The 27,815-nt window shown below is 30.8% G+C and overlaps 5 protein-coding genes across 10 annotated transcripts; 2 read left to right on the forward strand and 3 right to left on the reverse strand.

Annotated features, from left to right (window-relative positions):
• Nucleotides 1-1,949: 1,949 nt before the first annotated feature.
• LOC122506225 lies at nt 1,950-6,442 on the reverse strand. Its single transcript, XM_043618291.1, has 6 exons — nt 6,042-6,442; nt 4,946-5,414; nt 4,092-4,396; nt 3,673-3,896; nt 3,370-3,544; nt 1,950-2,377 (listed from the first exon to the last, which is right to left on the reverse strand). Exons 1-6 carry the CDS (start codon nt 6,065-6,067, stop codon nt 2,131-2,133), a joined length of 1,446 nt encoding a protein of 481 aa, XP_043474226.1. The 5' UTR covers nt 6,068-6,442; the 3' UTR covers nt 1,950-2,130.
• Nucleotides 6,443-6,573: 131 nt separating this feature from the next.
• Nucleotides 6,574-9,631, forward strand: LOC122506226 (transcription initiation factor TFIID subunit 13). 2 transcript variants are annotated; one of them, XM_043618293.1, is made up of 4 exons: nt 6,575-6,836; nt 7,464-7,701; nt 7,920-8,021; nt 9,534-9,631. In XM_043618293.1, exons 1-4 carry the CDS (start codon nt 6,810-6,812, stop codon nt 9,536-9,538), a joined length of 372 nt encoding a protein of 123 aa, XP_043474228.1. In that variant the 5' UTR covers nt 6,575-6,809; the 3' UTR covers nt 9,539-9,631. The 2 variants fall into 2 exon arrangements, with proteins under 2 accessions (XP_043474227.1, XP_043474228.1); XM_043618292.1 differs by lacking the exon at nt 9,534-9,631 and having other exon boundaries at nt 6,574-6,836; nt 7,920-9,061.
• Nucleotides 9,632-10,204: 573 nt separating this feature from the next.
• On the reverse strand, nt 10,205-12,962 carry LOC122506227 (protoporphyrinogen oxidase). Of its 5 annotated transcripts, none has more exons than XM_043618295.1 (3): nt 12,848-12,962; nt 10,814-11,939; nt 10,205-10,623 (listed from the first exon to the last, which is right to left on the reverse strand). In XM_043618295.1, exons 2-3 carry the CDS (start codon nt 11,918-11,920, stop codon nt 10,303-10,305), a joined length of 1,428 nt encoding a protein of 475 aa, XP_043474230.1. In that variant the 5' UTR covers nt 11,921-11,939; nt 12,848-12,962; the 3' UTR covers nt 10,205-10,302. The 5 variants fall into 5 exon arrangements, with proteins under 5 accessions (XP_043474230.1, XP_043474229.1, XP_043474231.1 ...); XM_043618294.1 differs by lacking the exon at nt 12,848-12,962 and adding an exon at nt 12,655-12,839; XM_043618296.1 differs by lacking the exon at nt 12,848-12,962 and adding an exon at nt 12,628-12,839.
• Nucleotides 12,963-13,074: 112 nt separating this feature from the next.
• LOC122506228 (peptidyl-tRNA hydrolase 2, mitochondrial-like) lies at nt 13,075-13,998 on the forward strand. The gene is made up of 3 exons (XM_043618299.1): nt 13,075-13,363; nt 13,502-13,696; nt 13,781-13,998. Exons 1-3 carry the CDS (start codon nt 13,220-13,222, stop codon nt 13,961-13,963), a joined length of 522 nt encoding a protein of 173 aa, XP_043474234.1. The 5' UTR covers nt 13,075-13,219; the 3' UTR covers nt 13,964-13,998.
• A 744-nt stretch (nt 13,999-14,742) lies between these two features.
• On the reverse strand, nt 14,743-26,254 carry LOC122506229 (tetratricopeptide repeat protein 28). Its single transcript, XM_043618300.1, has 11 exons — nt 26,084-26,254; nt 23,272-23,529; nt 22,572-22,974; nt 20,646-21,203; nt 20,227-20,522; nt 19,515-19,980; nt 16,694-19,437; nt 16,257-16,619; nt 15,959-16,196; nt 15,620-15,832; nt 14,743-15,532 (listed from the first exon to the last, which is right to left on the reverse strand). Exons 1-11 carry the CDS (start codon nt 26,105-26,107, stop codon nt 14,901-14,903), a joined length of 6,195 nt encoding a protein of 2,064 aa, XP_043474235.1. The 5' UTR covers nt 26,108-26,254; the 3' UTR covers nt 14,743-14,900.
• Nucleotides 26,255-27,815: the final 1,561 nt, after the last annotated feature.

A 27,815-nucleotide genomic window follows, 5' to 3' on the forward strand; every position in this document is an offset into this window, starting at 1 on the left:
TTTTAATTTCAATATTTGGATTTAAATTTATTTTAATTTCAATATTTAGATTCCAATTGATTTTAATTTCAAAATTTAGATTTAAATTTATGTCAATTTAAATATTTAAATTAAAATTTATATTTATACTTTAATTTAAATATTCAGATTTGAATTTAATTTAAATATTTCGATTAAAATTTACTTATATTAGAATTTTTAAATAAATATTCAAGTTTATTGATAAAATTGAGAATTCGAAAAAAATTCATTGCGACGAAATTAAAAACCGTTTTTTTCTATTTAAAAAATAAAAATTATTTACTGCTATTTGAATCACAACTTTTTTCGAAATTTTTTTTTTTATCTTGATGCGAAAAGTATTTTGGCAAAAGGAGAATTTTTAAATTTCGTTAATTATTAATTTTTTAATTCACATAATTAATAATAATAATAGTTTATCTTTCGCGACGTTATATAGAATTTATTTCACTTTGAAGCTGTCTTAAATACGTTGTTCTGATGCTCGCGCAATGCCAACTGAAAGCTTCAAAGAGCTTTTAGACGCAGATTCTCTATCTTTCTCTCTCCTGTAAGCTTTGATCCTCTCATGGAGTTCGCGCGCTACAAAAAGCGCGTGCGCGTTTTTTTTTATCCTTTTAGAAATTATTAGTTATGTGGGGGAAAAATTCTCAAAAATTTTCGAAATCACTGAATTTTTATTCTCATAAAATTATTATCCAATCGGAATTTTAATTAGCAGATTCTTTAGATGAAAGAATTTTGTTATTTAACAGGAATTTTTATTTATATAAAATTTCTATAGATTCAAAAATTTGATTTATCAAGTTCTTTACATGACAGAATTTTTATTTTTTGTACCAACATTTTTAAATTGAGCTCGAATTTCTATACCGATTCGAAATTTTATTCAGCATATTTATTAAAACAATGTTTCAATATTAGCAAACATTTTTCCATTTAATAAATTTTCCAAATTAATCGAAATTTTATTAATTAAAAAATTCTTTTTTCAAAATTTCTATTTTTTTGAAAAAAAAATTGTAGTTGAGAACAATTATTATAATGATAGGAATTTTTGCCTATCATTTTGTTTGATTATACTTACGCAGAAAAATTCTATTAAATCAAAAAAATTTTAATTAATCACCTAATTAAAGTTATAAAAATAAATTAAAGTAAATTTTTTTTCCAATTAATTAAACGCCATTATTTTCGAAACAATTAGGAAATTGAATATTACATCAAAATATGTATTAATTTTTTTTTTATTTATTTATTTACAATTATGTACGATTTGCTATATAAAAATATATTTCTTTTTTTTTTTGTTAAGAAAAAATTGATTAATTACACATGTATATTAACGGGAGATGTGAGGTAGTTTTGATTTCTTTTTTATAAAGAACAATGCAATATTAATTTATACTGTGGTCCCCTTAAATAATAAAATTTTTAAAATCACATACGATTTAAAAGTAGATCGCTTCATTTACTGCCTATGATAAGCGTTAGGTATTTTTTTGATTGTTATAATGATCACAAGATTTTTCTTTTTTCTTTTTGCTATTTGAACTTTTTATCGAGAGAAAAAAGAATTTATTTTTTCAATATTCGAAACTTGATTTGAAAACAATTTTTTCTATTCGTCCAGAACAAAATAAACTGTGTGATTCTTTTTTGTTTATAGCTAAAGAATTAGTTTTTTTTTTTTTTTTGAAAAATTCTCTTTAAATCTCAATTAGTGAAAATTCAGTCAGTGATTCACATTAGTAAGAACATTTACTAATTTTTAGAAAAATATTGTAACTAATAATAAAATAATAATATTATTATTACTATAATTATTTTAACTAGTAGTATAATAATATTATTAATATTACAACTGATAATATGAATAATAATAATAGTAATAATAAAATATAAATATTTTAACTTCATTATTACTAATATTAGAATTTTTTGTTTAGTAATTTTTATTTCCTTTTTTTTGTTTTACTAAAGTTTTATTGGTAAAATTTTCACTAATTAAATTTTAAGAGAGTTTAATGATATTTTGTGAATTTAACAAAGTGACAACAAAAAATGTGAACTTTTGAGAAATAGAAAAAAATTTCCCTGATATAAAAATCATACGTTGTCAATTTTATGTCGAGCTTTTTTTCTTCCGCTACTTTTTTGCTTTGGAGTTTGATTAAAATTTGTTGTTTTGAGCTCGTCGTCATATTTTTGCGATTGTCCAAGAATGTGTGTACCATGTATTTCTAAAAGTTCCTTTGGATTTGTATTTGATTTTTGCAAAGAAATTGGCAGCGTTGTTTGGGGAATTGGACTCAATGAACCACGTCCACGTTGAGGTGTTGCAGTTGATATTGTTCTATTGTCAAAAGAAAAAGTTTTTAATTCCAATTTTTGTTTTAGTTTATTTGTTTTTTCAATTTATTTTATTTTTTGGTTTTTGTTCCATTTATTTGTTTGTTTTAGTTTATTTTTTTTATATTAATTTATATTATTTGCTTTAGCTTTTTTGTATTAGTTTATTTTATTTGTTAGTATTAGTTTTTTTTTATTAGTTTATTTTATTTTTTTTGTTTTAGTTCTTTTTGAATTAATTTATTTAAGATTTTATTTTTTGTTGTATTAATTTATATTATTTGTTTTAGTAGTTTTTTATTAGGTATCGTTTATTTTTGTTTAAGGTTCTTTTGCTTTAGTTTATTTTATATTCATTTGTTTTAGTTTTTTGTATTAGTTTATGTTATTTATTTTTTGTTTTATTTTTTTTTGTAATAGTTTATTTTATTTTCTTGTTTTAATATTTTTTTGAATAGTTTTACTTTAGTTTTTACTATTTATATTATTTATTTTGTGTGATTTTTTATTTTAGTTTATTTTTGTGTGTCTTTTATTTATTAATTTTTTTTGGTATAACACTAATAACACTAATATAATTTGAGACCCGTTTCGAAGAAAAGTACCAAAGAATAAAAAAATTGTAGGTTATGTTTGTAATTTTTTAATTGAAAATACACAAAGAGGATCAACTCTGAATAAAAACCACTGATGTTTAAATTTTCTTTACATCTAAAGTAATTAATAAAAATTGATTTTAGTTTAAAATTGAGCGCAGAAACTTTTAATTAAGAGAAAAATAATACAAACATAACCTCAAAATTATTTGCCTCTTAGGAGCACGACTTATTTGTTGGTTTTAATATTTATTTGTAGTAGTTTTGTTTATTTCTTTGTTTCAGTTTCTTTTAGTTTCATTTATTAATTTTTAAAATGTTTTTCTTTGATTTTTGTTCATTATTTCTTTTTCGCTTAATTTTAGTTAAAATTCGACTACAACTGAATATTAATATTTACCTTTGTTTACTATTGGGCAGTCGACTAGAATCAATTGGTGCAAGTCTCACATTTTTTGGCCATATTGTAGGACAAACTGGTGGCTGCCAAGCCGAATGAATTTGAGGTCCTCGCATCAGACTCGTTTTTCTCCCCGAAGTTTGTCTTCGTCCTGAATTAACATTTCGGTTTATTCCTGAAATTAAAATTAAAATATTTCTCATTTACTCCCGACAGTAGTTTTTTATTTTCATTATCAAATATCTTCTTTATGTTTATCTTTAGAAATTTTCATTGTTATTTTCTTTGTACTTTTTTCATTACCTCGATTCCATGTTGTACTCGTTGATTGTCCTAAAATTTGAATTGGAGCTGTTTCTAAAGTACAAAAACTTTCTCGCGTTGTACGAACAAATGGAACTGGACTGACGACAATTTTTTCATTAAATATTGTACCCGCTTTGTTTCTTGATACTTGAGGTGTATTTGGAGGTTCGTCACCGGTTTCCTCTGTTGGATATCTTGCCGATATGGCAGTTCGACGATTCCTGAAATAATTCACAATATTAGAAGAATTGTTTTGTTTTTTCGAGGTTTGGTGAAAAAGAAATGTTTTTCGACCCTATTTTTAGGGATTTTATAATTAGAGCAATAGTTTTCATTTTTGATAAGTAGTGTTAATAATTCTTTTCGACAATGTGATTTTTTTTCAATTATTATTTAAATTTTTTGTTGTTGCGTACCAAAATGATTTTTCCGAATCCTTTGATTCAGTTTCGGTTTTTTGTTTACCCGAAGCTCTATCAGAGTCAGATTTTTGAAAATTTTCATCACGATGATGAATTTGTCTGTGTGAACTGAGTGTACTACGAAAATTATTTGTCGGTGCTGGAGTTATTGTCAGGAGTTCCTCTAAATCGTGACTCAACATATTCTCCTCTTCAATGTCCTCTCGAATAATTAGAGCTGAATTCACATATTCCATTAATTCATCGACAATTTCTTCTCGAGCTCGTTTATTACTTCCTGTTCCTGAATCTTCTGATTCCTGTTTTTGTTATTGTTACCATTATTCTTATTTTTATTAAGATTATTATTATTATCATTTGCATTATCATTAGTATTATTATTTTTTTAGTATCATTATCTTTATTGTTATTATCGTTAACATTAGCATTAGAATCAGCATTGGCATTAGAATTAGCATTTGTTTTTATCATTAGAATTAGCAGTAAAAGTAGAATTAGGATTAGAATCAGCATTAAAATTAGCATTGCCATTGAAACTATTATTTGCATCAGAATCAGCATTAAAAATAGCATTAGCATTAAAAGTAGAATTAGCATCAGAATCGGCATTAAAAGTAGCATTATCATTAAAAGTAGAATTAGCATTAGAATCAGCATAAAAATTAGCGTTAGCATTAGAATTAGCATTAAAATTAGCATTAGCATTAGAATTGACATTAGAAGTAGCACAAGTATGAAAATTCGAATCATAATTAGCATTAGAATCAGTATTAAAATGAACACTAGCATTAGAATTTTGATTAAAAACAGCATTAACATTAAAATTCGAATTGTAATAAGCATTTTACCTCCAGGAGAAAATTATTATTAGAAGCAATTTCCTCCTCGTTGAGTTCAGAATCAAAAGACTGTTGCTTCCTCTTGAGAGATGATTCGTTATTACTTGCTGCAGATTCGTCTTCTGCTGTTTCTTTCTGATGATTTTTACCAACAATTCTCAAGTGGGGCAATTGATTTTGCCACTGAAGACATTCGTCGAATGATGGACCAAGTGGAAGTTGTTCATTCTCATCGTAAAGTGTTCTCTCCACAGCATCCCATTGTTGTGTAACACGTTTAGTGGCCACTTCTTCCATATCTTCTGGCCATGAGAGTGTCGTTGCTCCACTCTGTTCAGCCCAACTCTCCGATTCATTGCGAATTGAATATAATGGAGGTTTTCGCGACAAATTTTTCAGCACACTTGTGTTTTCCCTCTCGTCAGTTGCAATTCCTTGCAACTCATCATGTGGTAATTTCACTTTCTTCTTGAGAGAGCTGCAAAAGGAAAGGAGAGAAATTTAAATAGAAAAAAAAGACTAAACTGCTGTCCTCAAAAATAAAATCTTTTTATGAAATGAAACCTTTTTCTCCAAAAAAAAGCATCGGAAATAATAAATAGATTATTTTTTGTCAAACTTCATGAACACCACATTAAATTAGAAAATGCATTAATTAATTGTTTCTTTAGTGATACAGAATAGAAAAGTAATAGTATGTTAGTGAGAAATTAAGTTATAAAATTATTTAAATAGCATTAAAATAGTCACATTGCATGGAATAATAAATTAAGATTGCGGCTCGTTATAACAGAATCTTTAATATAATCAGATGGACATAACATTTATGCTAATTGTTATTTTACAATAAAAATAATATATCAATTATGCTAATTGTTTTGTTATCTAAAAATAAACCGCACATTCATTTGTTCAAACTATTGTTTATCATCTGAAACTATTAACCCCGGTGCAATTTAATCTAATATCAAAAATTTCTTCACACCTAATATTACATACATCATCCAATCAGACAAAAAATAAATCAAATTCCCAAAAGTTTGTGATAAAATTTGTCATTTGTTATTTGTTAATAAATAAGTGCATTAATATTAAAAACACTTACGTGGTTCTTTTTGTCAATTTACGCATCTCATGCTTTCCTCCTTTGTAATTCAATCAGGTTTTATTTAAAAAAGAAAAGCAGACTCTTAAGCTGCTACGAATTTTGAAATAAATAACAAAAGTTCTGTCGGTTTCGCCAGGTGTTCATTGTGGCTAGGTAGATAATCGATTATTTATTCTTTTTTTTCCTTCCTTTTTTTTAATGGTACCCGACCTTCGGAAGAATGATAAAATGAAGCATTAGGGTTATGTGAGATGAAAATAAAAACTGAATTGAAAATTTTCTTTGTCACTTGAATTTTTAATGTCAGTCATCTGTTATATTTGATATATTTTCTTCCTCTCTCTCGCTCGAAAAAAAAATAAATGAAAACAAATATCTTGTCGAAACGAAGAAGCAGGTGGCAATGAGTTGGAATAATTTAGCGGGACAGAAAGTAGAAAGAGAGAGAGAAATTTTCGAGCGTGCGCGCTTTATCGAAACTAGCAAGGCCATCTCAAAAATTTTCAAGTTGATCAGCTGATTTTGGCTTGTTATCGTTCATATACTTTTTTTTCGCTAAAAATGAGTATTAGAAATTCTGCTTGAAAGAGAAAGAGAGAGAGAGAGAGAAAGGGATATTTTAAGCACGCTAAAACACGCAAACCGGATTTGATTACGTGGATTGCATGTTTAATTTTGTCGTTTAATCTTGATTTGGAGTAGAGAAATCGCTGTTTTTCTTTGACGTTTCGTTGATTTGGATTTGGTGTAAAGGTGTAAATAATAATGGCCGCAGAAGAGGGCTTCGAACAAGTGAGTTTATTATAAGTTCCCTTCTTCAAAATCGATTCCTTTTTGCTTTTTCTTATCTCGACATGTTTATCGTATTTTCGCAATCATTACAATCATTTCTCGCATATATAATTAGCTTTCCTTTACATATATAATATTCGTTTTTTGAGGTTAGGTTTTTACCACCGTCATAACCTCTTAATCTTTCATCTCTTCTTTTCTCTGTTTTCTAAAAATTACACTGTTTACTGATTTAACTTGATGAAATTAGTTTTTCCTTTTTTTTAACGAAATTTTAATCTTGTTAATATGGTATAATAATAATCATTATCTTGTTATTATAATAAGGAAAGCCTTATAATAACAGTCTTGTCAATATGATAACAAGATTGTTAATATAAGAACAATCTTGTTAGTATGATAACAATCTTCTCTCTAAATCTAAATTTTTAGTTAAAAATAACTAATTATTAATAAACTGTTGGTTGACGTTTGCTTCCGAAATTAGTAAAAAATAACGAATTATTAGCAAACCTTTGGCTGAGTGTTTATATTCATTTGAGAAATTGGTATTTTTTGGTTGTTTCTTAATTTGTTAGTATAGTTGATGTTTATTAAGGCACTTTTACAATAAAAAAAATAATTTAGTTTGAAGATGAGGAGACGGAGATAGCGATAGGAGGGACATTACCAGGAGGTCGTAAGCGTTTATTCTCAAAGGAATTAAGATGTATGATGTACGGTTTCGGAGACGATCAGAATCCTTATACAGAAAGTGTTGATCTATTGGAAGATCTTGTAATCGAATTTATCACTGAAATGACACATCGTGCAATGGAAATTGGTCGCACTGGTAGAGTACAAGTTGAGGATATCGTATTTTTAGGTGAGTTTCTTGATTTTAGTTGCTAATTTTTAGTTTGCTTTCTAATTTTTACAATGTCTGCTTTAATCGGTGTCGATTTTTTTAATACAATTTTTTTTGCTTCTTAAAGTCGATCCGAGACCTGATTTCGAATCTAATTCGATTAAAACTTTGCTTTCTGTTAAATCCGCTTTTTAATGAATTAATTAATAAAAATAAATGAAATTTGCCTCTTTCAGTTAGAAAAGATGCGAGAAAATATGCCAGAGTAAAAGATTTACTCACAATGAATGAAGAACTAAAGAAAGCGAGAAAAGCTTTTGATGAGGTTAAATATGCAGGTACTGTCAATCAGTGAAAAATGCTCTCATATAATGCTTGCATTTTAGATATTTTTGTTTCTCTAGTGGTTTTTTTTACGTAACATCATTCCTATATATTTTTCCTTTATATCGATTTTTTTTCCTTAAAATATCGAAATTCAACTACTACCTTGAATATTTTTTTTTCTTCTATATATTATTCGATAACTTATCAAGATATCGTTTCTTTCTTTAATTGCGTATGACACGTAATATTTTTCAGCGCATGAAAGTTAGTTTCTTTTTTCTTTCTTATACAAAGAATCATTGAGAAAAATGCTGCTAAATGTTTAAAATTCTCATTTAGAAACTACAACATATTGCATATTATTTTAATTTTTTATTTTTAAAAAAGTAAACAATTTTTCAATTATTATTTTGTCTATTATATAAATGATAGTTACTTTATTTCATTTATATCTGTTGATAATTTGAATAGATATTTTTTTTTTTTTTTGGGTGATGGATAAAAGAAATTAGTTTTTTCTAGGGTATAATTTTAAACTGAAAGACTGCTTAATGTTTGTTTTAAATTATTTCTTTATTTTATCTCATTGAGATCTTGATTTGTTGAAAGTTTATGAGTATTGATTGCAAGAATAGTTGAAATAAGTTATTTTGAATGACTTTGAAGGTCGAATCAAGGCTGAATGCTTTCTGCAATACAAATAAATATAATTTTAAAAAAAAATACGAAAAAAATGTCTTCAAATCTAAAAGATAAAAAAAAATAATATAAGATAATTTTTCTAGTAGAATTTTTCATCTGGACTCATATTGTCTTTTTTTTCGTTTATATTAAATGCGGTTGCATTTCTTTTTTGTTTTCTCATATAAAATTGAAACTACGTTTTGTTATTGTTAGTAAAAGATTCTTTTTTTTTGGTTACATTTCGCAAGTAGAATGTTTTAGTAAAAATAATATGAATAGTTGCAAATTATTTTATAAAAAACAAACAATTTATGGTTATTGTTATGCGCATAAATTGCTGAAATAAAACTAATGCCTTTGGCATGTAGATTACGCATTATTTCTGACCTATACTCATAGCTAATCGATTGAATTTCGAGTATTTGACTAAAATTGTATTCAATTAACTGTAATTATTATATTTTATTTGCGAAATTTTATTAAATAAATTTCATTTACCAAATTTTATTAATTAAATTTTATTTTCTATAAATAAAAAATTTTAGAAAGAAAAATTAACGGGAGTATTAAAAATAATTTCGTGGGACAAATACTCGAAAATCAATTTTTAGTTGGTCATCCTAACCCGCCTAATTAGTATTTAAATAATTACTCGATTTCTTTGAAATAATTAAAAAAAAATTTATATTCACCAGTGCAGCATGTGTATGTGTGCACAATTGCAATATTTTCTTTTCCTTTTTTTTTTCTTTGTCTTTTGTTTGAAACTTTTATTGCGTAGTTAGTGAAATTGAAAAAAAAACAAATCGAAATATTCAGTTAATTTTTTTTTCTAACAGAATAAGGTCTTCTGCAACTTCGAAAACTTCCACTGAAGATCCTGATAAAGCTAAACATAAAGGGAAGACTTTTTTTCATCTATTTATTTATCTACGTTCAAAAAAAAAAAAAAAAAAAAAATACTCATCGTCAGGGATTCTTTTCTCTATTTCTTTAAATCGCAGTATTTTAAATAGAACACAACATTTTTATATACAAATTGCCATGACAAACAAGTACCTGTTTAGTAATTAATATTATATGATAGTTTTAAAACAAAATCAATTTGCGCAAAAAAATTTCTGATCAATTTGTATTTATACAAGGAGCAAACATTTTTTTCTTCAATTGTATATGTATTGAGTGCAAAATGTCAATTAGGAGAATTAAGAATAATTTTTTATGTACTTTTTGTTTTTAATATACGATAGAATGAAAAAGAATACTGATTTTTCAATTTATTTGGATGACAATTGTTTTTTAAAAACTCACTATTTTTATTAATTAATATTAATTGTTTTTTAAAAACTCACTATTTTTATTAATTAAACTCCTTGCGAATTTGTTTTTTTATAGTGATCGAGGAAAATATCAAAATTCTCTCTGAAAGTCTGGGAAAAAGGAATTACAATTTTTGTAGCAACCTAATTTTATAATTAAAATTTTGAATGTGTGAGAAAGAAAATGTTTCTTGAACTTAAAGTAGATTTATTAGTAAAAATGCTTCTGTACAATTTTTTTATAATCGAAGAATTAGTATTAGTTCTTATGAAAAAATAACACAGACAACTAGTTAATATTGGACACGGCATTTTTTGCTGACAAAATAACATCGTTTACTCCAACACCCTCATAGGAAGAGCCACACAATCCTAAAGGTATTTTATGTTCTTCAATGTAATTTTTAATACGATTCATCCTCACCTCATGGCCGACGATATATTGTGGAATACAATTCCTCAGAATCGACACGTTACTTCCAATCGGAGGTACAACAATATTTAATATCGTTCTCAATTGCTCCAGCGCAACTTTCAATAAATGCTCCTCACTTGGATTTGTTCCGAAATATTCTTCGAACCATGCTCCACCCAACATTACAGTAAAGACCTATTTAGAAAATGATTTAATTTATCTACAAAATTCTTTTTTTTTTAAAATATTTTTTGCCTCTAGTACAGTAAAATTTTTGTCAGTAATTGGTCCATAATTTTTCATTTTAGGTCCGTAAAGTCCGTAATTTAAAATACTTTCACTGGTTCGAGCCCTGCTAGTAAAATATCGAACAAAAGAAACTCACCGTATTTTCTTGTGGAGACACGCAGGAATCGAAAATAGTTCCCAAAATTGGTAGTCCCTCTTGAGGTGGTACAAGAAATCCAAAAGCATCTCCAACTACAACTTCTCGAGGAAATTCCAGATTAACAATACCAACAGTGACCGTTGGTATTCCCTCCAACTCGGATGCCAAATCAGGATGTTGTTTTTTAACCAATGCTGCTAAATTTTTAGCCGGTAAACTCGAAATGATACGTTCGAATTTTTTCGTCTCACCCCCCGATTTTAATTCAACACAATCCGAATGGAACGTTAATTCTTGACATTCACTTTCCATATGAATGTTAACATCTCTGGAATATAAATCATCAGCTAATTTTTGAGGCAACTGCTCCAATCCACCTTCAAGTGTCCAAATAGCCCATTTTTCTTTCACTGCACGATCCACTGAATCCATATCGAGTGGATGTTTCAGAGCCATCTTATTTGGTGTCATCTTCGTTTTCCTCCCACTATTTATCATTCTCTCCTTCAGTAATCCTTTAAATATCGAACCATGCATTTGCTCTATCTGGAATAATTTTGGCATCAGGAAATTAACGCTTATTTGTTTTGCATCGCCGGCACATATTCCACAGATTATCGGACTAATAACATTGTCGGCTATATCTTTACCGAGTCGTCGTTCTATAAAATCGTAGACACTTTCGTCTATTAGGGTAATTGACGGTGTGTTTAGTTCATTCCAAATGGCTTTTAATAGAGGACGTTTGAATGGTGGACATGTTCTGAATAGAGGTTTCAGTGAAATTGGTAGGACGTGTAATTTTTTATCGATGTAGATTAATCTGTTTATTGCTGCTGGATGATTTACTGGTATTGATAAAATTTTATGATCCAATTTTAAGGCGTCTACTAATTTTAATGTATTCTTTCCCGGATCGCCGTGTGGTCGAATTGTTCTTGGTCCCTGTTCAAAGATTCCTCCGTTGGGGGATTTTTTCGTCCATACCCAACCTCCCAATCTGTTTGTGGCCTCGTATAAGACGACGGATCCTAATTTTGGATTTTCAAGGGCATAATAAGCTGCACTCAATCCTGAGAGACCACCACCTAATATTGCCGTCATTTTTTTCCTCTCTGCTTATCTGGAAAAATTTGTCGTTTTTTAAAATTTGTTTTAAACTTTATTTATGGGGCTAAAGTCCGCAAGGGTTTCAAAAACGAAAATCAAAAAATAATGCGATCATTTATTTTGTTTTGGCTTCAAGTTGCTGTTATTTTTGAGCAAATGACTTTTAAGTAACAATGTTACTTATTATGCTCATAAAATTTAGAGATTTAACTTCGAAAAAAATTCTGTCTTGATTTTTCACTTTCAAAAAACCTTGCGGACTTGAGCCTCTCATTTATAATTAAACTCAAATGTTAGATTAAAATTAAACTAAAAATAAAATCAAACTAAAATTAGATAAAATCCGGATAAAATTTATGATCCACAACTTTCGAACGTTCAATTGAACGAAATAATTCCCATTAAAAATGTTTTAATAAATTATTGATTTGTCTTAAGAATAAAAATTTGAAGTTTATCATTCAGAAACATTTGGACAAAAAATGAACTATAAAATTAGATTTAAATTTATAATTAAATATTTATAAATTATCTGTTGGGAATTTTGACAAAAAAACCGGTTTGTAATTTAGCAGTTGTCATTAATTAATATTTACACTTTTTTCTACTGGTAAAAATAAGAAAACTTCATAAGATAGTTATTAAACACATAGATGACTTTCAAAATATCAAAATATTAAATATTTATTCAAAAATATTACTGCTTTTGGACTGAAATGTATTATAACCTCAAAATTACGTGATGATCCGAATAGAAATTAATTCTCACTTCACGATTTTCACTGCCTTTTTTCTTATAGTAAACCATAAATACTTCCTACCAAATAATTAAACAATTATAATTTATAACTAATCGAAAACATATTGTATAATCAAAAAATAAGCACTATCACATTTCGGATAAGGTTAGGTTACACGTACCACTTTGTGCATTAAGTTCATTTAATAATTAGTTTTTATTTATTAGTCATCAATTATTAGTTTTCATCAATATTTAGTTTTATATAAAAATCAAATTTTTTTTCCTTTTTTTTATAGAGATTTTAAGAATAAATTTCTAATTTTTTGTTCACGTAAATATTTCGGTAAAATAGTGTACTAAAATTACCCACGTGGTTCAATGATTTATATACCTACCTAACCCTGAATTGTACCCATGCGGATTGCGGCATAAACGATTTTCACGATTCTGTGAATAAATAAACAAAAATGAATTAAAAGTCATTTGGTAAAATTTAATAACTCAAGAAACTGAATTTGTGCTATTAATTATCTACCTAAACAAAGAGAAAAATGGAATTCATACGTTCAGCATTTGAAAGTTTGCTTGATCCAAAAGTTGGAATACCATACGCGATTATATTCGCCTATAGTGTTTATTCGTTATTTTTAAAGAAAAATTGTAACGAAAGGTCTAATGAAAATGTTAAATTTCCCGTAAGTAGAAACTATTTTTTCCTTTTTGTTATAAAAAAACAAATACATAATTTAGGATATTGTAGATTCAATATTAAGCATAACCTCAAAGTATAAACAGAAAAGGAAAGAAGTTAAATTTTTATTTATTCATTACAGAAAATGACAATAAATTCTACTGACGATGACGATTATAAAATGGTTTTGGTAATAAGAAAAGATTTAAAAATGGGAAAAGGAAAAGCTGCTGCTCAATGTGCTCACGCTGCTGTGGCATCGTACAAAATTGGTTTGAAAACACCTGAAATTTTAGAAGCCTGGGAAGATTGCGGTCAGAAAAAAATAACAGTACAAGTAATAAGCTTTTTTTTAATAATTCATAATTTTTATTTATTTATTTTTTTATTTATTATTTTTAATAATTAATCATTTATTCAGGTTGATGATGAAACGGGATTAGTGGAAGTTTACAAACACGCAAAGTCTTTGGGCATCATTACAAATGTGATACAAGATGCAGGACGTACGCAAATTGCAAGAGGAAGTAAAACTGTGTGTGCAGTTGGTCCGGGACATTTTGAAAAAATTGACAAAGTAACTGGTCATTTGAAATTATACTAAAACATATTTTAAAATATAAATTTTTCTACCGCAAATCGTTGAAGATTTTCTTTCATTAAACTGGAATTCATCGTCATGTAATTTACTAATTAAGTGAATCATTAAATTTATCGTTTATTTTTTTTATATCTAGAAAATTATAAATGCAGATCAAAGTCATTTTGGATTTTTATATTTAGATTTACAACCGTCATTAATTTTGACCTGTTAGGATCTTTAGAACTTTGTAGTGTTTTATAATCTGTAGGACCTTTAGGAACTTTAGAATCTGTGGAACCTTTAAGTCCTTTCAGATTTTAAAAACCCTCAAGGTCTTTAAAATTTATAGAACCTTTAAAATCTTTAGGAACTTTAAATTATTTAAGGTCTTTAAGATCTTTAAAATCTGTAGAATCATTAGGACCTTTATGATCTCTTAAATTCTTAGGACCTCTAGAATCTGTAGGGTCTTCAGAACCTTTGGAATCTTAAGGACTTTCAGAATCTTTAGGACCTTTGAAGTCTTTAGGCTTTTCAGAACCTTTAGATTCTTTAGGGACTTTAGAACCTTTTGGATCTTTAAAATCATTAGTATCTTTAGAATCTTTAGGATCCTTGGAACCTTTATGATCTTTAGAATCTGCAGAACCTACAAGATTTGAAATATCTACAGAACCTTTAGAATCTTTAGGCATTGTAGGACCTTCAACATTTTTGGAATCTGTAGGATCTTTGGAACTTTTTTTTTAATATACAGAATTTAAAAAGAAAAAACCAATAAAATAAAAACAAACGACAGATTAATGTGGCAAGAAATTAGCCAACTTTATTTTCACTGCTAATAATATAAAACAATATCTTACATATATCTTAAGTAATATTGTCAACATAATAATTAACAATATTTTTTTCAATTTTTTGTTTCTTGTCTTCTTATAAATATGTCATAAATAATAATTTATACTGGAGGTGGAGGCGCTTTTCTATGTATTTTATTAGAACTTGTCGCGCTACATTGGGATTCAGCAATTGATCTTCCATCGGCTTCATCGCGCCGACATAATTCAGTCTCGTTGTGTAACCAATTTTGTGGTTGTGCCGTTCTTCTCATTTGATTTTGCTCCGTCTCAGGCACTGAATCCACGTCCTCGAGAAGTTTCGAGAGCGATGGAGCAAGACCCAAACCTAAATTTCGTTCATGATAAACCTCTGATATTGTTGGCGTTAATTCACGTGTTAAACTTGTCAATGATGTTGCGACATTACGTAAATTATGCGGTATCGCTTCATTTGTTTGGGTCGATTCCTTTGGAGGTTTTAAATCTTCATTTGATGAATTTCGTAATTTTCTCGATGAACCATTACCAATTTCTGTTCGTACACTCAGTCGTTCTAGTACGGTGACGGGAAGTGGAGGTAGAGGTTGTCTTCTCAATACGGTGGCGTGGCCATTTTCCCAATCTGTTGCCGAACTACTTGAACTTGAACCAGGTCTTGCGCTTTGATCGGAATATATGTTTCTAATTCGTTTCTGATGATTTAGATTCATTGCGATTGGTGGACTTGGAGTGAATGCAGCGTCTGATTCACCTGAAAATAAATTAGAGATTGTTTAATTTTGAAAAAGTTTGGTTTCGAAAAAGTTGTGATAGGTGTAAACATTTTTTTGGGTACTACCTCCGCCGTTTTGGATCGACTGTCTCGATACTGAGATGTTGGAAGGCTCCGTGGTTTTTCCGTCAGGCTCGCCACGATGTCGAACATAGCTTGCAAAAGCACCGCCTAATCTTGGACGATCTGTTAAACTTTTGTCGGTTGGAGCAACGGAAACGAGGCTCTCCATAGAACTTCCCGAGTCAAGACTAAGACTCTTTGGCGCTTCTTGAGTATCTGAAAATTTATTCACTCTTACTGCCAAAGTAATTTTTAACCATAAATATTATTTTCTATAATAAATATTTTTTTAAATCTATTAATTTTTAACATTTAGTTTAGAGACTTTTATAATTTACTCACCGAAAAGTGCTAGAAGTGCTTGAAGAGCGAATTGCACTGCCCTGCGTGATGCCTGTTTTCCAGTTCGGAGGATAACCTCCGACTGACCAACTTCCATTAGATCGAAACCCAAACTTGCGAATAATTCGTGTGAACCCGAAGCTCTCCAGACGCGAACCGGTAACGAAACTTCATGACCCTCGGTTGCACTGCTAGCTCTTCTCATTGCAGAAATAACATCCTCCGCAACTTCCGGCGCCTAAAATTAAACCATTAATTGCAATTCCATTTGTTTGGGAAATAAACATTAACAACATACCTGTAGGAGTCGAACTAAAGCGTGCAATGAGGCAGGACCCAATCCAAGAAGAGCTTGCAAACTAGCACTACATCTTGTTAATCTTTCCTCTGGATCACTTTGAGGGAAAAATACCGATGGTCGAATTCCATTGCCAGCCGGTTCGAATCTAAATCCAACTGACATGAGTAATTCCCTCCAGCCAGTTGCTGAACCAACTTTATTTTCGATACTCCTCTGGGTGGTGTACATCGCATTCTTTTGACCGCAGTGTATTCTTTGTAGGGATTTTTCCACTAGATGCAAAGTCACACGGAGAGCGTCTCGACTCTGCTCTGGACCACTTCGTAGCAGTTCGGCTAAAGCTTGACCCATCAAAGCAACCTGAAAGGAAAATTTTATTATCTTTTGTCTGGTGAAAGGGTTCTTTTTTTAGTTTCCTTTTTAGAGATTCTTACCTTATTTGACAAACGAGCATCACCTCCGAGAAGGAGCCATCCGGCCCAATTTATAGGATGAGCAAAGTGCCTGGTGTGTTGAACAGTTTGCATTGCTTCAGCTAATGCTCTTGATGCTCTTGCACCTTGCAACATTGCACTGTAGAATGCTCGGAGTAAAATACTACCGGCTGTTGGTGGTACCGGCCACATTCCAATTAAGACACATTGAGCACCAGCATTAAGAAGAGTTTTTGTCAATTTTTCCACTCCGTCTGTAGTGACTGTTGTATTGTCCCCGCCACTCCAACAATGTCCACTGGAAAGAACAACCAAACGGGCTGTTAATTTTAATCTCGATACATCAGCACAATTGATTAGGTACTCTGGTCTCTCTGGTGGTTCCTCGCTCTGATCAGCACATAAAGCTAGATTTGGTGAATCCCACAGAATGGGAGTTGTTAGATGAACGCATTCGGCATCTGGTAGTGATCTCAAGACTGCTGATCTTGTTGCTTCCGATCCAATCAAAGGTCTCGTCTCCAGGAGTTCGGCGACGATTCCAGTTTCTGTTTCGGCTGAGGAAACACTTTCAGGCCAGCCGAAATCTTCTCGAACTTTGTCTGGTAGTGTTGGATTTCCTGCTACTAAGGCGGCGACAGTTGCTCCACCTTCGGGCATTGGGGTTCTTGAACGTTTTTTAAGAGCTGCTAGTGAAGGTACTACTAGAAGGGAGAATCTCTCACACAGATAATCCTCACTTGTGGTTGATTGTAATGCTGGTAAGGGAGCTAAGAAAAGCGATTTTTCCACAACCATGATCAATTCTTTTCTTGTTGGTGGTAAAAGATCTTCGAAAGGTGCTAGAAGTAGGTCGTATAGGTGTTGAATTGCTTGAGGTGCTTGCCAGGATGGACCCTTTGCTCTTCCCCATCGTACACTACCAGCTCGGGAACTTACAGAACCGACGCTGAATAAACTACTTAGACTGTAAGAACTAGCATTTAGATGATGTCCTCTCGATGGAATTGTTGCGCACTCCTCATTTATGTCACTAGTTTCGCCAAGAAGAGCTTCTCTAGCATGAGCAACTCTCTTCTCTAAGTCAACACCGTTCTCTAGAATTGTAGAATGGAATCGTATCAATCCTCGACCGGGAGCAAGACACCAGGCGTGAAGTTCGCTTTCTACTTCACTATAGTACAGGATAATTCCTCTTTGTCTATCAACAATCTCTGAATAATGAGTCGCATCATCCAAACTGTTCTTTGTTCGTCTGGAACGTTCCGCCCAATTCAGGGCCTCCTCAGGTCGACTCAAGTTCACCAGGACCTTTTGCAACATTCTGTATGTTTGAGAAAGTAGATCATTTCTGCTGGGTTGACCACAAATATACACCAAACTTGCCGAAGAATTATCTAAAGATTCTAGTAGACTCGCAGCTTTTTCAAGTTGTTCGACAGAAATTGTCGCCTCTCCAGCTTCCCAATGCACCAAACCTAGACGATGTCTGAGCCTAGCTGCCTCTTCTCTGCGACCTAAACCCTCGGACAGAGACAATCCCGATTGGAGATAACTTAGCGCTCGGCAGAGATCACCACACAAATGGTGAAGACGCCCAAGACTCGAGAAAGCTGCAGCTCTTGCTACTTGATCCCCAGCCGCAGCAGCTAGACTCAAAGATTGTTCCTGAAGTCTAATTGCCTCTTCGAATTGGGCCAGAGCTTCATGAGTGGCTCCCAAGTTGGCGCAGGCTCTCGCCTGCAAACCGGCCGCGTCCAAACTTTCCGCTATCGACAATTCTAGTTGATGATGACGCAAAGCGGAATTGAGATCATCCATCAGGAGATGAACAACTCCAAGTCCACTTGCAGCTTCCGCTTCTCCGGCCCGATCCCCTAGACCCCTCGCCAAGGCTAACTGATGCGATAGACAACTTACAGCTTGTTCATGATTTCCAAGAGCTGTATGGACTCTGCCCAGATCACCATAAGCCGCTCCTCTCAATTCCAGATTATCGACTTCATGAGCAGTGACCAATCGTTTCTCAAAACAAACCAAAGCCTCCTGTAAATTACCCGAAGCTTCTCGAGCCCTACCAAGTCCCCTATAAGCTCTCTCCTGATCACGAATACTACGTAATTTCAGTGCCGCTGATAATTGCTGCTCATGACACTTGATCGCCTCATCAGGATCACCCAAAGCTTCATAACAATCTCCCAAGTTTCCTAGTGCTCTAGCTTTATCCAATAAAGCCGTTCCAGTTGTCAGTGGTTCCAATGTCGCTAATTGTTGCTCGAAATATCCAATTGCCTCCTCATAATGTGCCATATTCAGTCTCGCTATTCCCAAATTACCTAAAGCTTGTGCTTCAACACCTGAATCGGCAAGTTCTCTTGCTCTCTCCAATTGTTCCTGATAGCACTTAACAGCGTGTGTATATTGTCCCAAAGCCATGTGAACAGCACCCAAATTCCCATGAGCACGACACTCGCCCCTCAAATCACCGGCTTCTTGTCTCAACGTTAACTCTTGAGTATGAAAACCTAAAGCTTTATCCAAATTTCTCGTTGTTCGATGAGCAATTCCCAATGCTCCATACGCTGCTGCCTCTAAACTCCTGTCAGCCGATTGTCGAGCTAAATTCAGTTGTCTCTGATGCATCTTTATCGCTTCGTCAGTCTCTCCGAGTTTCAAGAGACAGTCTCCGATATTCCCCAGAGCACGGAACTTACCAGCGAAGTGCTTTGTCATATGGGCTATTGCTAAAAAACAGAAGAGATAAATGATATGTAATAGATAAATTAAAAGGAGATTATGTTCAATAAAGAAGATTAGTTACCAAGATAATATTTTTGGCACTCCAACGCAGTGTCCAAATTTCCAAGTGCCAAGTGAGCAAGTCCAAGGTTACAGTAGGCTCTTCCCATTCCAGATTTGTCCTGCAAATCCTTAGCCAGAGCTAGATCTTGATCGTAATATCTGACCGCTTCGCGATGATTTCCCAAGCAATAGTGAGCATAGCCAAGAAAGTGACAAGCCTTTGCTTCACCTTCGACGTCGTGTAATTCCTGAGACAGCATTAGATAGTTTTCGTAATAGGGAACAGCTTCCTCGAATCGTCCTCGCGACGAGAGGCAATTGGCGAGATTCAGCAGAGCACAAGCCTCACCCGCAGCGTCTTTTAATTCTCTAGCTATTGCTAAATGTACCCTATAGTGTCTTAATGCAGCCTCGTGGCCTTGTACCGCCTGATAGGCTACTGCTAAATTTCCATGTGTACTCGCTTCTGAACTTCTGTCGTTTACCTGATTGGGAGAGAAAATTTACACCCTATTAATCAATTTCTGATGCACTGTACCATAATCTTGACGATCTACCATACAATCCAGTATAATTTACCTAAAATTCTACTTAGAGGTAGGATCCTTTTTTTTGTTAGTTATAGAGGTAGGATCTTAGGTAGGTTATACTGGGTTCTAGATTTTTGTGAAAATGAAAACATCTAATAATGCAACTAATTGCTGATAAAGTCGAATCCGTAATTAGCATACCTCTTTGCTTATTGTTAATTCTTGTTTGTGGTATTTAATAGCTTGCTCGTAATAGCCCAGAGCATTGTACGCATTGCCAATGTTTCCGTAGGCTCTACCCATTCCTGCTTTATCACCCAAACTTCTGGCAATTCCAAGATGCGCCTGATGTAATTTTAGAGCCGCGTCATGCTCCCCAAGCAGCTGATAAACAATTCCAAGATTACTGCACGCTCTTCCCTCGGCAACTTTATCTTTTGTCGTTAGTGCCACGTCCAATTGTCGCTGATGCCAAAGTTTTGCTTGAGCTAGGTCACCTAAAAGAAAAGTCATACAATTTTCTAAAGAATACTTTCTTGTAACGAATGAATGAAGAAATTAATTAATAATTAATGAACGCCTTGTTGCAATGAGCAGACGCAGACTTTCAAATCACTAACCGGCGCATCTGGCCGCATGTCCCAGACCAGCATAGGCTCTGGTTTCAATTGCCCTATCGCCAAGTTCCTGAGCGATTCGAAGTACATTCTCGTGATAGGCCATTGCTTGTCCGAAATTCCTACGATAATGATGGGACGACCCTAGATTACTGAAGGCCCTGGCCTCCTCGACACGATCGCTGAGTCTTCTGGCTATTCGTAAATGTTGGGTATGACAATCGACGGCACTTTCGAATTCGCCCATTGCTAGATAAACGGCGCCTACGTTTCCTATTTCCCTTGCCTCCTGGAGACGATCGCCCATTTGCTTCACGAGCTGGACACACTGCTTATGGGACGCTAGGGCATTCGGTAAATCCCCAATTGCCGTGTAAACGTGGCCAAGACTCGTTAGTGCTGAAGCTGCTGCTTGCGTGTCTTTGCACTTCATCGCCAGGACCAATTGATAACGATGAGCTGTTAATGCTTCCTTGTAACTTCCCTTGCTGAAGTAGGCCGAACCAAGATTTCCATGGGCTCGACATTCGCCCTGTGTGTCGCCCAGAGATCTTGCTACTCCTGTGTAGAATTAAAAGAATTATTAGGTAAAGTCATTAATTAACCTTCTGCCTACGCTGAATTATCCCCACTCTAGGGTTTTTGAATGTAATCTTTAGGATTCTTAGGACCAGTAAAATCTGTAGAATCTTGAGAACCTTTAAAAATCTTTAGTATCTCTAGGATCATCAGAATCTTAAAGAACTTAAAAACCATTTGGATCTGCAGAATTTTTTTAATCTTTAAGATCTTTAAATTTTTTTTAATCTTTAGGACCTTTAGAATCCTTTGGTACTTTAGAAATTTTTTGATCTATTGGATCATTAAAATCTTTAGGAACTTCAGGACCTATACAATTCTTAGGAACTTTAGGATCTTTAAAACCTTAAAAATCAGTTGAATCCTTAGAACTTTTATAATCTTTAGGATTCTTAGGGTCACTGAAATCTGTAGGATCTCTAGGATCTCTAGGATCTTTAGAATCTTTGGAAACATTCGGACCATTTGAATCTTTAGAATCCTTAGGAACTAAATAGAAAGAATCCTTTAGGGCCATTTGGATCTTTAGGGAATCTAGAGTCTGAATGTTTTTTTAAATCTTTAGGATCTTTAGGACCTTTAACGTCTTAGAGTTTAGGATCACTAAAATCTGTAGAATATTAATAACCTTTAGAATCATTAGGATCTTCTAGATCTTTATAATCCTTAGGAACTTTAAGTCTATTTGGATCTTTAGGGACTTTAGAACCTGTACAATCCGTAGAAACTCTAGTATCTTCAGAACCTTCAAAATTTTTAGAATCTTTCAAACCTTTAAAAGCAGTATAACCCTTGGGATCATTATAATCTTTAGGATTATTAGGACCACTAAAGTCTGTAGAATATTGATAACCTTTAGAATCTAGTTATAATCCTTAGGAACTTTAGGACTATTTGGATCTTTAGGACCACTAAAGTCTGTAGAATATTGATAACCTTTAGAATTTTTATAATCCTTAGGAACTTTAGGACTATTTGAATCTTTAGGGACTTCAGAATCTATACAATCCTTAGAAATTTTAGGATCTTTAGGAACTTCAAAATTTGTAGGATCTTTCAAACCTTTAAAAGCAGTAGAATTCTTAGGACCAAAAAAATCTATAGAATTTTGAGGACCTTTAGAATCTTTAGGATGTTTGGGAATTTTAGGATCTTTAGAATCTCTAGAATTCTTAGAACTTTTAGAATCTTTAGGACCATAAGAATCTTCAGAATTTTTAGGATCTTTCAGACCTTTAGCATCTTTAGAGTTCATAGAATCATATGAACCTTTAAAATGTTTAGGGTCTTTCAAAAATTGATTAGAAAATAGTTTACGGTTTTTAAGGGATTTTAGTGCTTTTTTCGTACCAAGGTCCTGTTGCATATAGCCAATAGCCTTGTCCAGTGAATTTAGAGCCCAATAAGCGCTGGAGAGGGCGGAGAAAACTGATCCTCTTAATTTTAGACTACAAGAGCCGATTGATAAGGCTGCTTCGAGGACTCCAGCTGCTGCTCTGTATTGACCGGCACCCAAAAGTTCTTGTCCAACCACTGAGATGACAACAAAAGGCGACTCGTCCAGTTTCATTGCTCGAAGCTGTTGAAACGTCGGTTCCAATGTAACACGAAGCGGTGATTTTAAGGAGGCTTCGACGAGGCCCGACAGCAATTGACAATTCGATGGATCCCTTGCCAATCCAACACTGAAAGCAACCAAGGCTTCTCCATGTCTTCCCAAGCACTGAAGAGCAACGCCTTGACGATAGTAAGCCTAAAGAATATCAATTAATTGATCAAATTAATTTTCCACTTCCGTAAAGAAAAAAAAACAAATTTTTATCTTCTCTCTAAGAAAACAATTTTTTTCCTCTGTCTAAAAAAACAATTTTTATCTTCTCTCTAAAAAAAAAAAGAAATAATAATTAGTTCTGTGTTGACCCTCAAGGAGTCAACATTTATAGAGAATAAATAAAATAAATAAAAATTTATTTATAGAGAATAAATAATAATTTTAAATATTTTTCAGGATTTGCTGAGCAACTGATGAAAATGGAGAGAGAAAAATTACCTTCGGCCATTCGGGACTCAATTCTGTGGCTCTAACTGCATCCTGTAGGGCCAAGGCGAACATTCCCATTTTGAGACGAGCCGCCGATCGATTTGAATAAAGAACATGACTGATGGGATCTAGGGCGAGAGCTTCTGTGTACAGAGTAGCAGCTAGAGCGTAATCTCCGTTTTGACATGCTGCATTGCTACGACGCACCGTCTCCAGGAATAAAACTCGAGATCCAGCGGCCAAGGCCGACGTACCTTCGGGCTCGACCTTTCGTGTAATTAATTAATAATTAATTTAAATGAAAAAAATTAATTACAATTATTCTATTACAAAAATTAAATACACCCAGAAAAAAGGTACATTTGACTCAGAGCCAACTATACTTTTTATTTGGTTTGAATAAAATTTTATTCGGTTCAAATAAAACTTTATTCTGTTCAAACAAAATTTTATTTGGATCAAACAAAATTTTATTTGTATCAAACAAAATTTTATTATGTTCAAACCAAATTTTATTCTATTCAAATAAGATTTTATTCTATTCAAATTAGATTTTATTTGGTTTAAATAAAATTTTCCTCTGGGTGTACAGTAAAAATGTTTACAAAATTTCAATAATACTTTCAATTGTAATTAAAAGAAAATTGTAATTTTTAATTGCAAATAATTAGAAATTGAAATTTAATATTTTTGAAGTAAACTCCATTTACAGATGAAGATGAAAATGTTTAAAATATGATTCGCTGTTATTTAGAAATTGTGGATTAATTATTTCCTTTAATTAGAATATTAAAATAAAAATTAAATTTGTCGAAAAAAATATTTTTCATTTTTAACTATAAAATTATTAAATTACTTTGAAATGGTGTAATTTTAACACCACTTAATTATAATTCAGATAGATTTTGAATTTTAATAAAGAAATTTTTAATTTTTTGACTAAATTTAAAAGAAATTAATTTCGGAATAAATAAAATTTTCCAGCGTTAAATGGAATTTGACTAATTTAATTATTTCATTAATTCAATTTTAAATTTTCTTGATAATACTTCTGGGAATTTATTTAATTGATTTAAAATTTTTAATAATTAATAATTTTCTTAATTTTTCTATTAAATGTTTTTAAATTTTTTAAATATTTAGTACCTACATTAATAAAATATTCATAAACTTCTGGTACAGTAATTTTTATTTAATAACTGAAAAGTTGAAAATTTGTTTTTGAAATTTGTAATTTTGTAATGAAGGGAATTTTCATTTTCTTGAATCACTCCGAAACTATAGTAAAATTATAATTTACTTTTAAACAAAGTAAATAATTGTAATAATGATAGGAAATAATTGAATAATTTAAAAAGTGAATATAAAAATATATGAAACGCCAAAAAGTAAAACCACAAATAAAATTTTGACACCAATTTTACTATCAGGATGGTCACAATATTACGTGTGGTTATATTTTGCAGCTGTTAGTATAAAAATATAAAATGTAAAAATACAAAATAAAAAATATAAAAATGCAAAATAGATGAAAAATATATAATCAAAAATAGAAAAAATATAAAAATACAAAATGTAAAAAATATAAAAGTATAAAATAGAAAAAATAAAAATGCAAAACATGAAAAATATAACAGTATAAAATATAAAAATATAAAATGAAAAATATAAAAATTATAAAAGTGCAAAATAAAAAATATAAAAGTAAAAAATTTAAAATATAAAAATGGAAAATATGAAAAATATAAATTATAAAAAATAAAAAAAAGTAATAAAAATATTAATTGGAGAAAAGAACTGATTTATAAAATAAATTTCAAAAAATAGTTTCTAGTGTCATTTATATAATGAAATTTGACGAATTTTATGAATTAGTATAAAAAAGAAATTTCTAATTTTATTGTTATTGAATAAAAGAAAATTTATTTACTCCAATTAATAATTAAAAAAAAATTAATGTCTGTCTCATTTTCGATAACTAAATATTTTTATTTAAAATATCAATTTTATAATGAATTTTTACGAATTTGATGAATTAGTATAGAAAAGAAATTTCTACTTTTATTATTATTGAATAAAATAAAATTTATTTACTCAAATTAATAATTAAAAAGAATTAATTTTTGACTATTTTTTCGATAACTTAATACTTTTATTTAAAATGTCAATATTATAATAAAATTTTATGAACATTTTGGAATTTAAAAAATATTTTTCATTTTGTACTTTCATAATGAGTAAAAAAGAAATTTCTATTTTCATTATTATTAAATAAAATATTTTTATTTAAAATGTCAATTTTATAATTAAATTTTTATGAATTTTTTGGAATTTTAAAACTATTTTTCATCTTCTACTTTTATAATGAATAAAAAAGAAATTTCTATTTTCATTATTATTGAATAAAATGAAATAAATTTACTTAAAATGAGATTAATTGTTCAAAAGAGAGGAGAGATTCTGTGTAATTATTATTGGAGCGTATCTTCACTGAGGTCAAGAATGTAAAAAAATAAAAATCACATAACTGTCTTCATCAATTAATGGAGATTTACTCTTAAATCCGTGATTCAAAATTATTCAAAAACACTAATTTTGCAAATAAAAAATTTACAATTCAATAATTTAAAAAGTTTAGAAATTAATATTTACAGTACTTGAAAAACTTTTGAATTGATACGATTTTTTTTTTTTATTATTTTCAGGTGCGGATATCCGTAACGGATTTTTCTCTCCTCACTTTGGTATCAAAAGAAAAATTGAATATTGACCGTTGGAAATAAATGGAGGGACACACAAAAAATAACCGGTGACAATTTACCTCAGATATATCCCTATGAGACATTGTTTAAAACGAGAAAGTAGCATGCTTTTCACTGGGCATCATCCGTTCCATTAGATAAAGATCCAAAGTTGGATCAGCGGAGAATTCTTCTTCTTCTTATTATTATTACTACTCGTTGATCTTCTAGCGCAACACACACACTACACAACACTTGACCGTTTTTCACTTGGACACTTGTTGTTTCTTCGTTTCTGTTTCTCACTCTCTCTTCTTCGTTTTTTCCGTTTTCTTTCTTTTCACGAAAAATCACACACCTGTGATTATTGACTAGCATTTAAAGCGATTAATTTCGCATGTTTCCGGGGGACCAAAAAAAAAAACACCAATAAAAAAAAGAGCAACAGGAATTTCCTTTTTTTTTTTTTATTTGAACAATGTGGAAAAATAACACGCGAGAAAATAATGGCGAAAATAGTCTAAAGGAGTTTGTTTTCAAAAGGTCGGATAAATTGGATTGATTAATAAAAAAGGAGGGAGGCAGGCGGTCTTAGGCACCCACTGCATTCCTGAGGCACGGCCATCTTGGAATGTGACCCCAGGTTCCCCCCGTGGGCCCAAGAGTGGGGACTAACATTGCGCACACAAATATAATACACAGACGTATAGGAGAAGGCATGAGGCCCCCAGCTTGTGACCCTCAGGGGCCCTCCAGACCCTCAACTATTTTTTTCATAAGGCCCATCTCTGAATTTCCGGTATTACCTTAACCCATTAGCGATACTCGAAATATTTGCCTCGAGAAAGAGAAAGAAAGAAAGAAAGAAAGGTGAAACGAATTTTCATTTTTACGAGAGGAGGAAGTTTTAATGTGGATGTGAATGAGAGAAATTTGCAGTTTGGTAATTTTTTTTACTTTCACCCGATCATATGTTAATTAACAAATTGAAATATTGCCCCGCTTGCAGGCTTGGAGAAATTCAGATGTATTGCATTTAATTTTTTCTTTTTTTCTTTAAAGTTTATTTTTAATTTGTTTTCTTAATCGATATGAGCGACAAATGTGGAGAATTTCTTTTTTAATTTATTTTTTCGACAATTATTTTTTTATATTTCTTAGAAATTTTTTTTAAAAAAAGGATGATAATTTTATTCTTTAATAATGAATAATTTAATAATTTTTATTTCCATGGAAATTTTATTCTTGAATAATTAAAATTATCTTTTTATGTTTCATAGAATTTTTTGTTAAGAAAGGATGGGAATTTTATTCTTTAATAATTAATAATTTGGTAATTTTTGTACCTATGGAAATTTTATTCTTTAAAATCTTTTTATATTTCAAAGAATTTTTTTTTAAGAAAAGGATTAGAATTTTATTCTTTATTAATTAATAATTTGATAATTTTTTTTCTATGAAAAATTGAAAATATTATTCTTTAATAATTAAATGATTTTTTATTTCTATGAAGATTTCATTCTTTGCAAAATTATCTTTTTATATTTCATAGAATTTCTTTTTAAGAAATGATGGGAATTTTATTCTTTACAAAATTATCTTTTTATATTTCAAAGAATTTTTTTTTTAAGAAAAGGATTAGAATTTTATTCTTAAAAAAATGAATTTTATTCTTTGATAATTAATAATTTGATAATTTTTTTTCTATAAAGATTTCATTCTTCAACAATTGATAATTTAAGAAATTGTATTTCTATGAAAATTTTGTGCTTTAATAATCAGTAATTCAATAATTTTTAATCTTTTGAAAAT

Source organism: Leptopilina heterotoma, unplaced genomic scaffold, assembly GCF_015476425.1.
Source record: "Leptopilina heterotoma isolate Lh14 unplaced genomic scaffold, ASM1547642v1 Lhet_4, whole genome shotgun sequence".
Classification (NCBI taxonomy): Eukaryota; Metazoa; Arthropoda; class Insecta; order Hymenoptera; family Figitidae; genus Leptopilina; species Leptopilina heterotoma.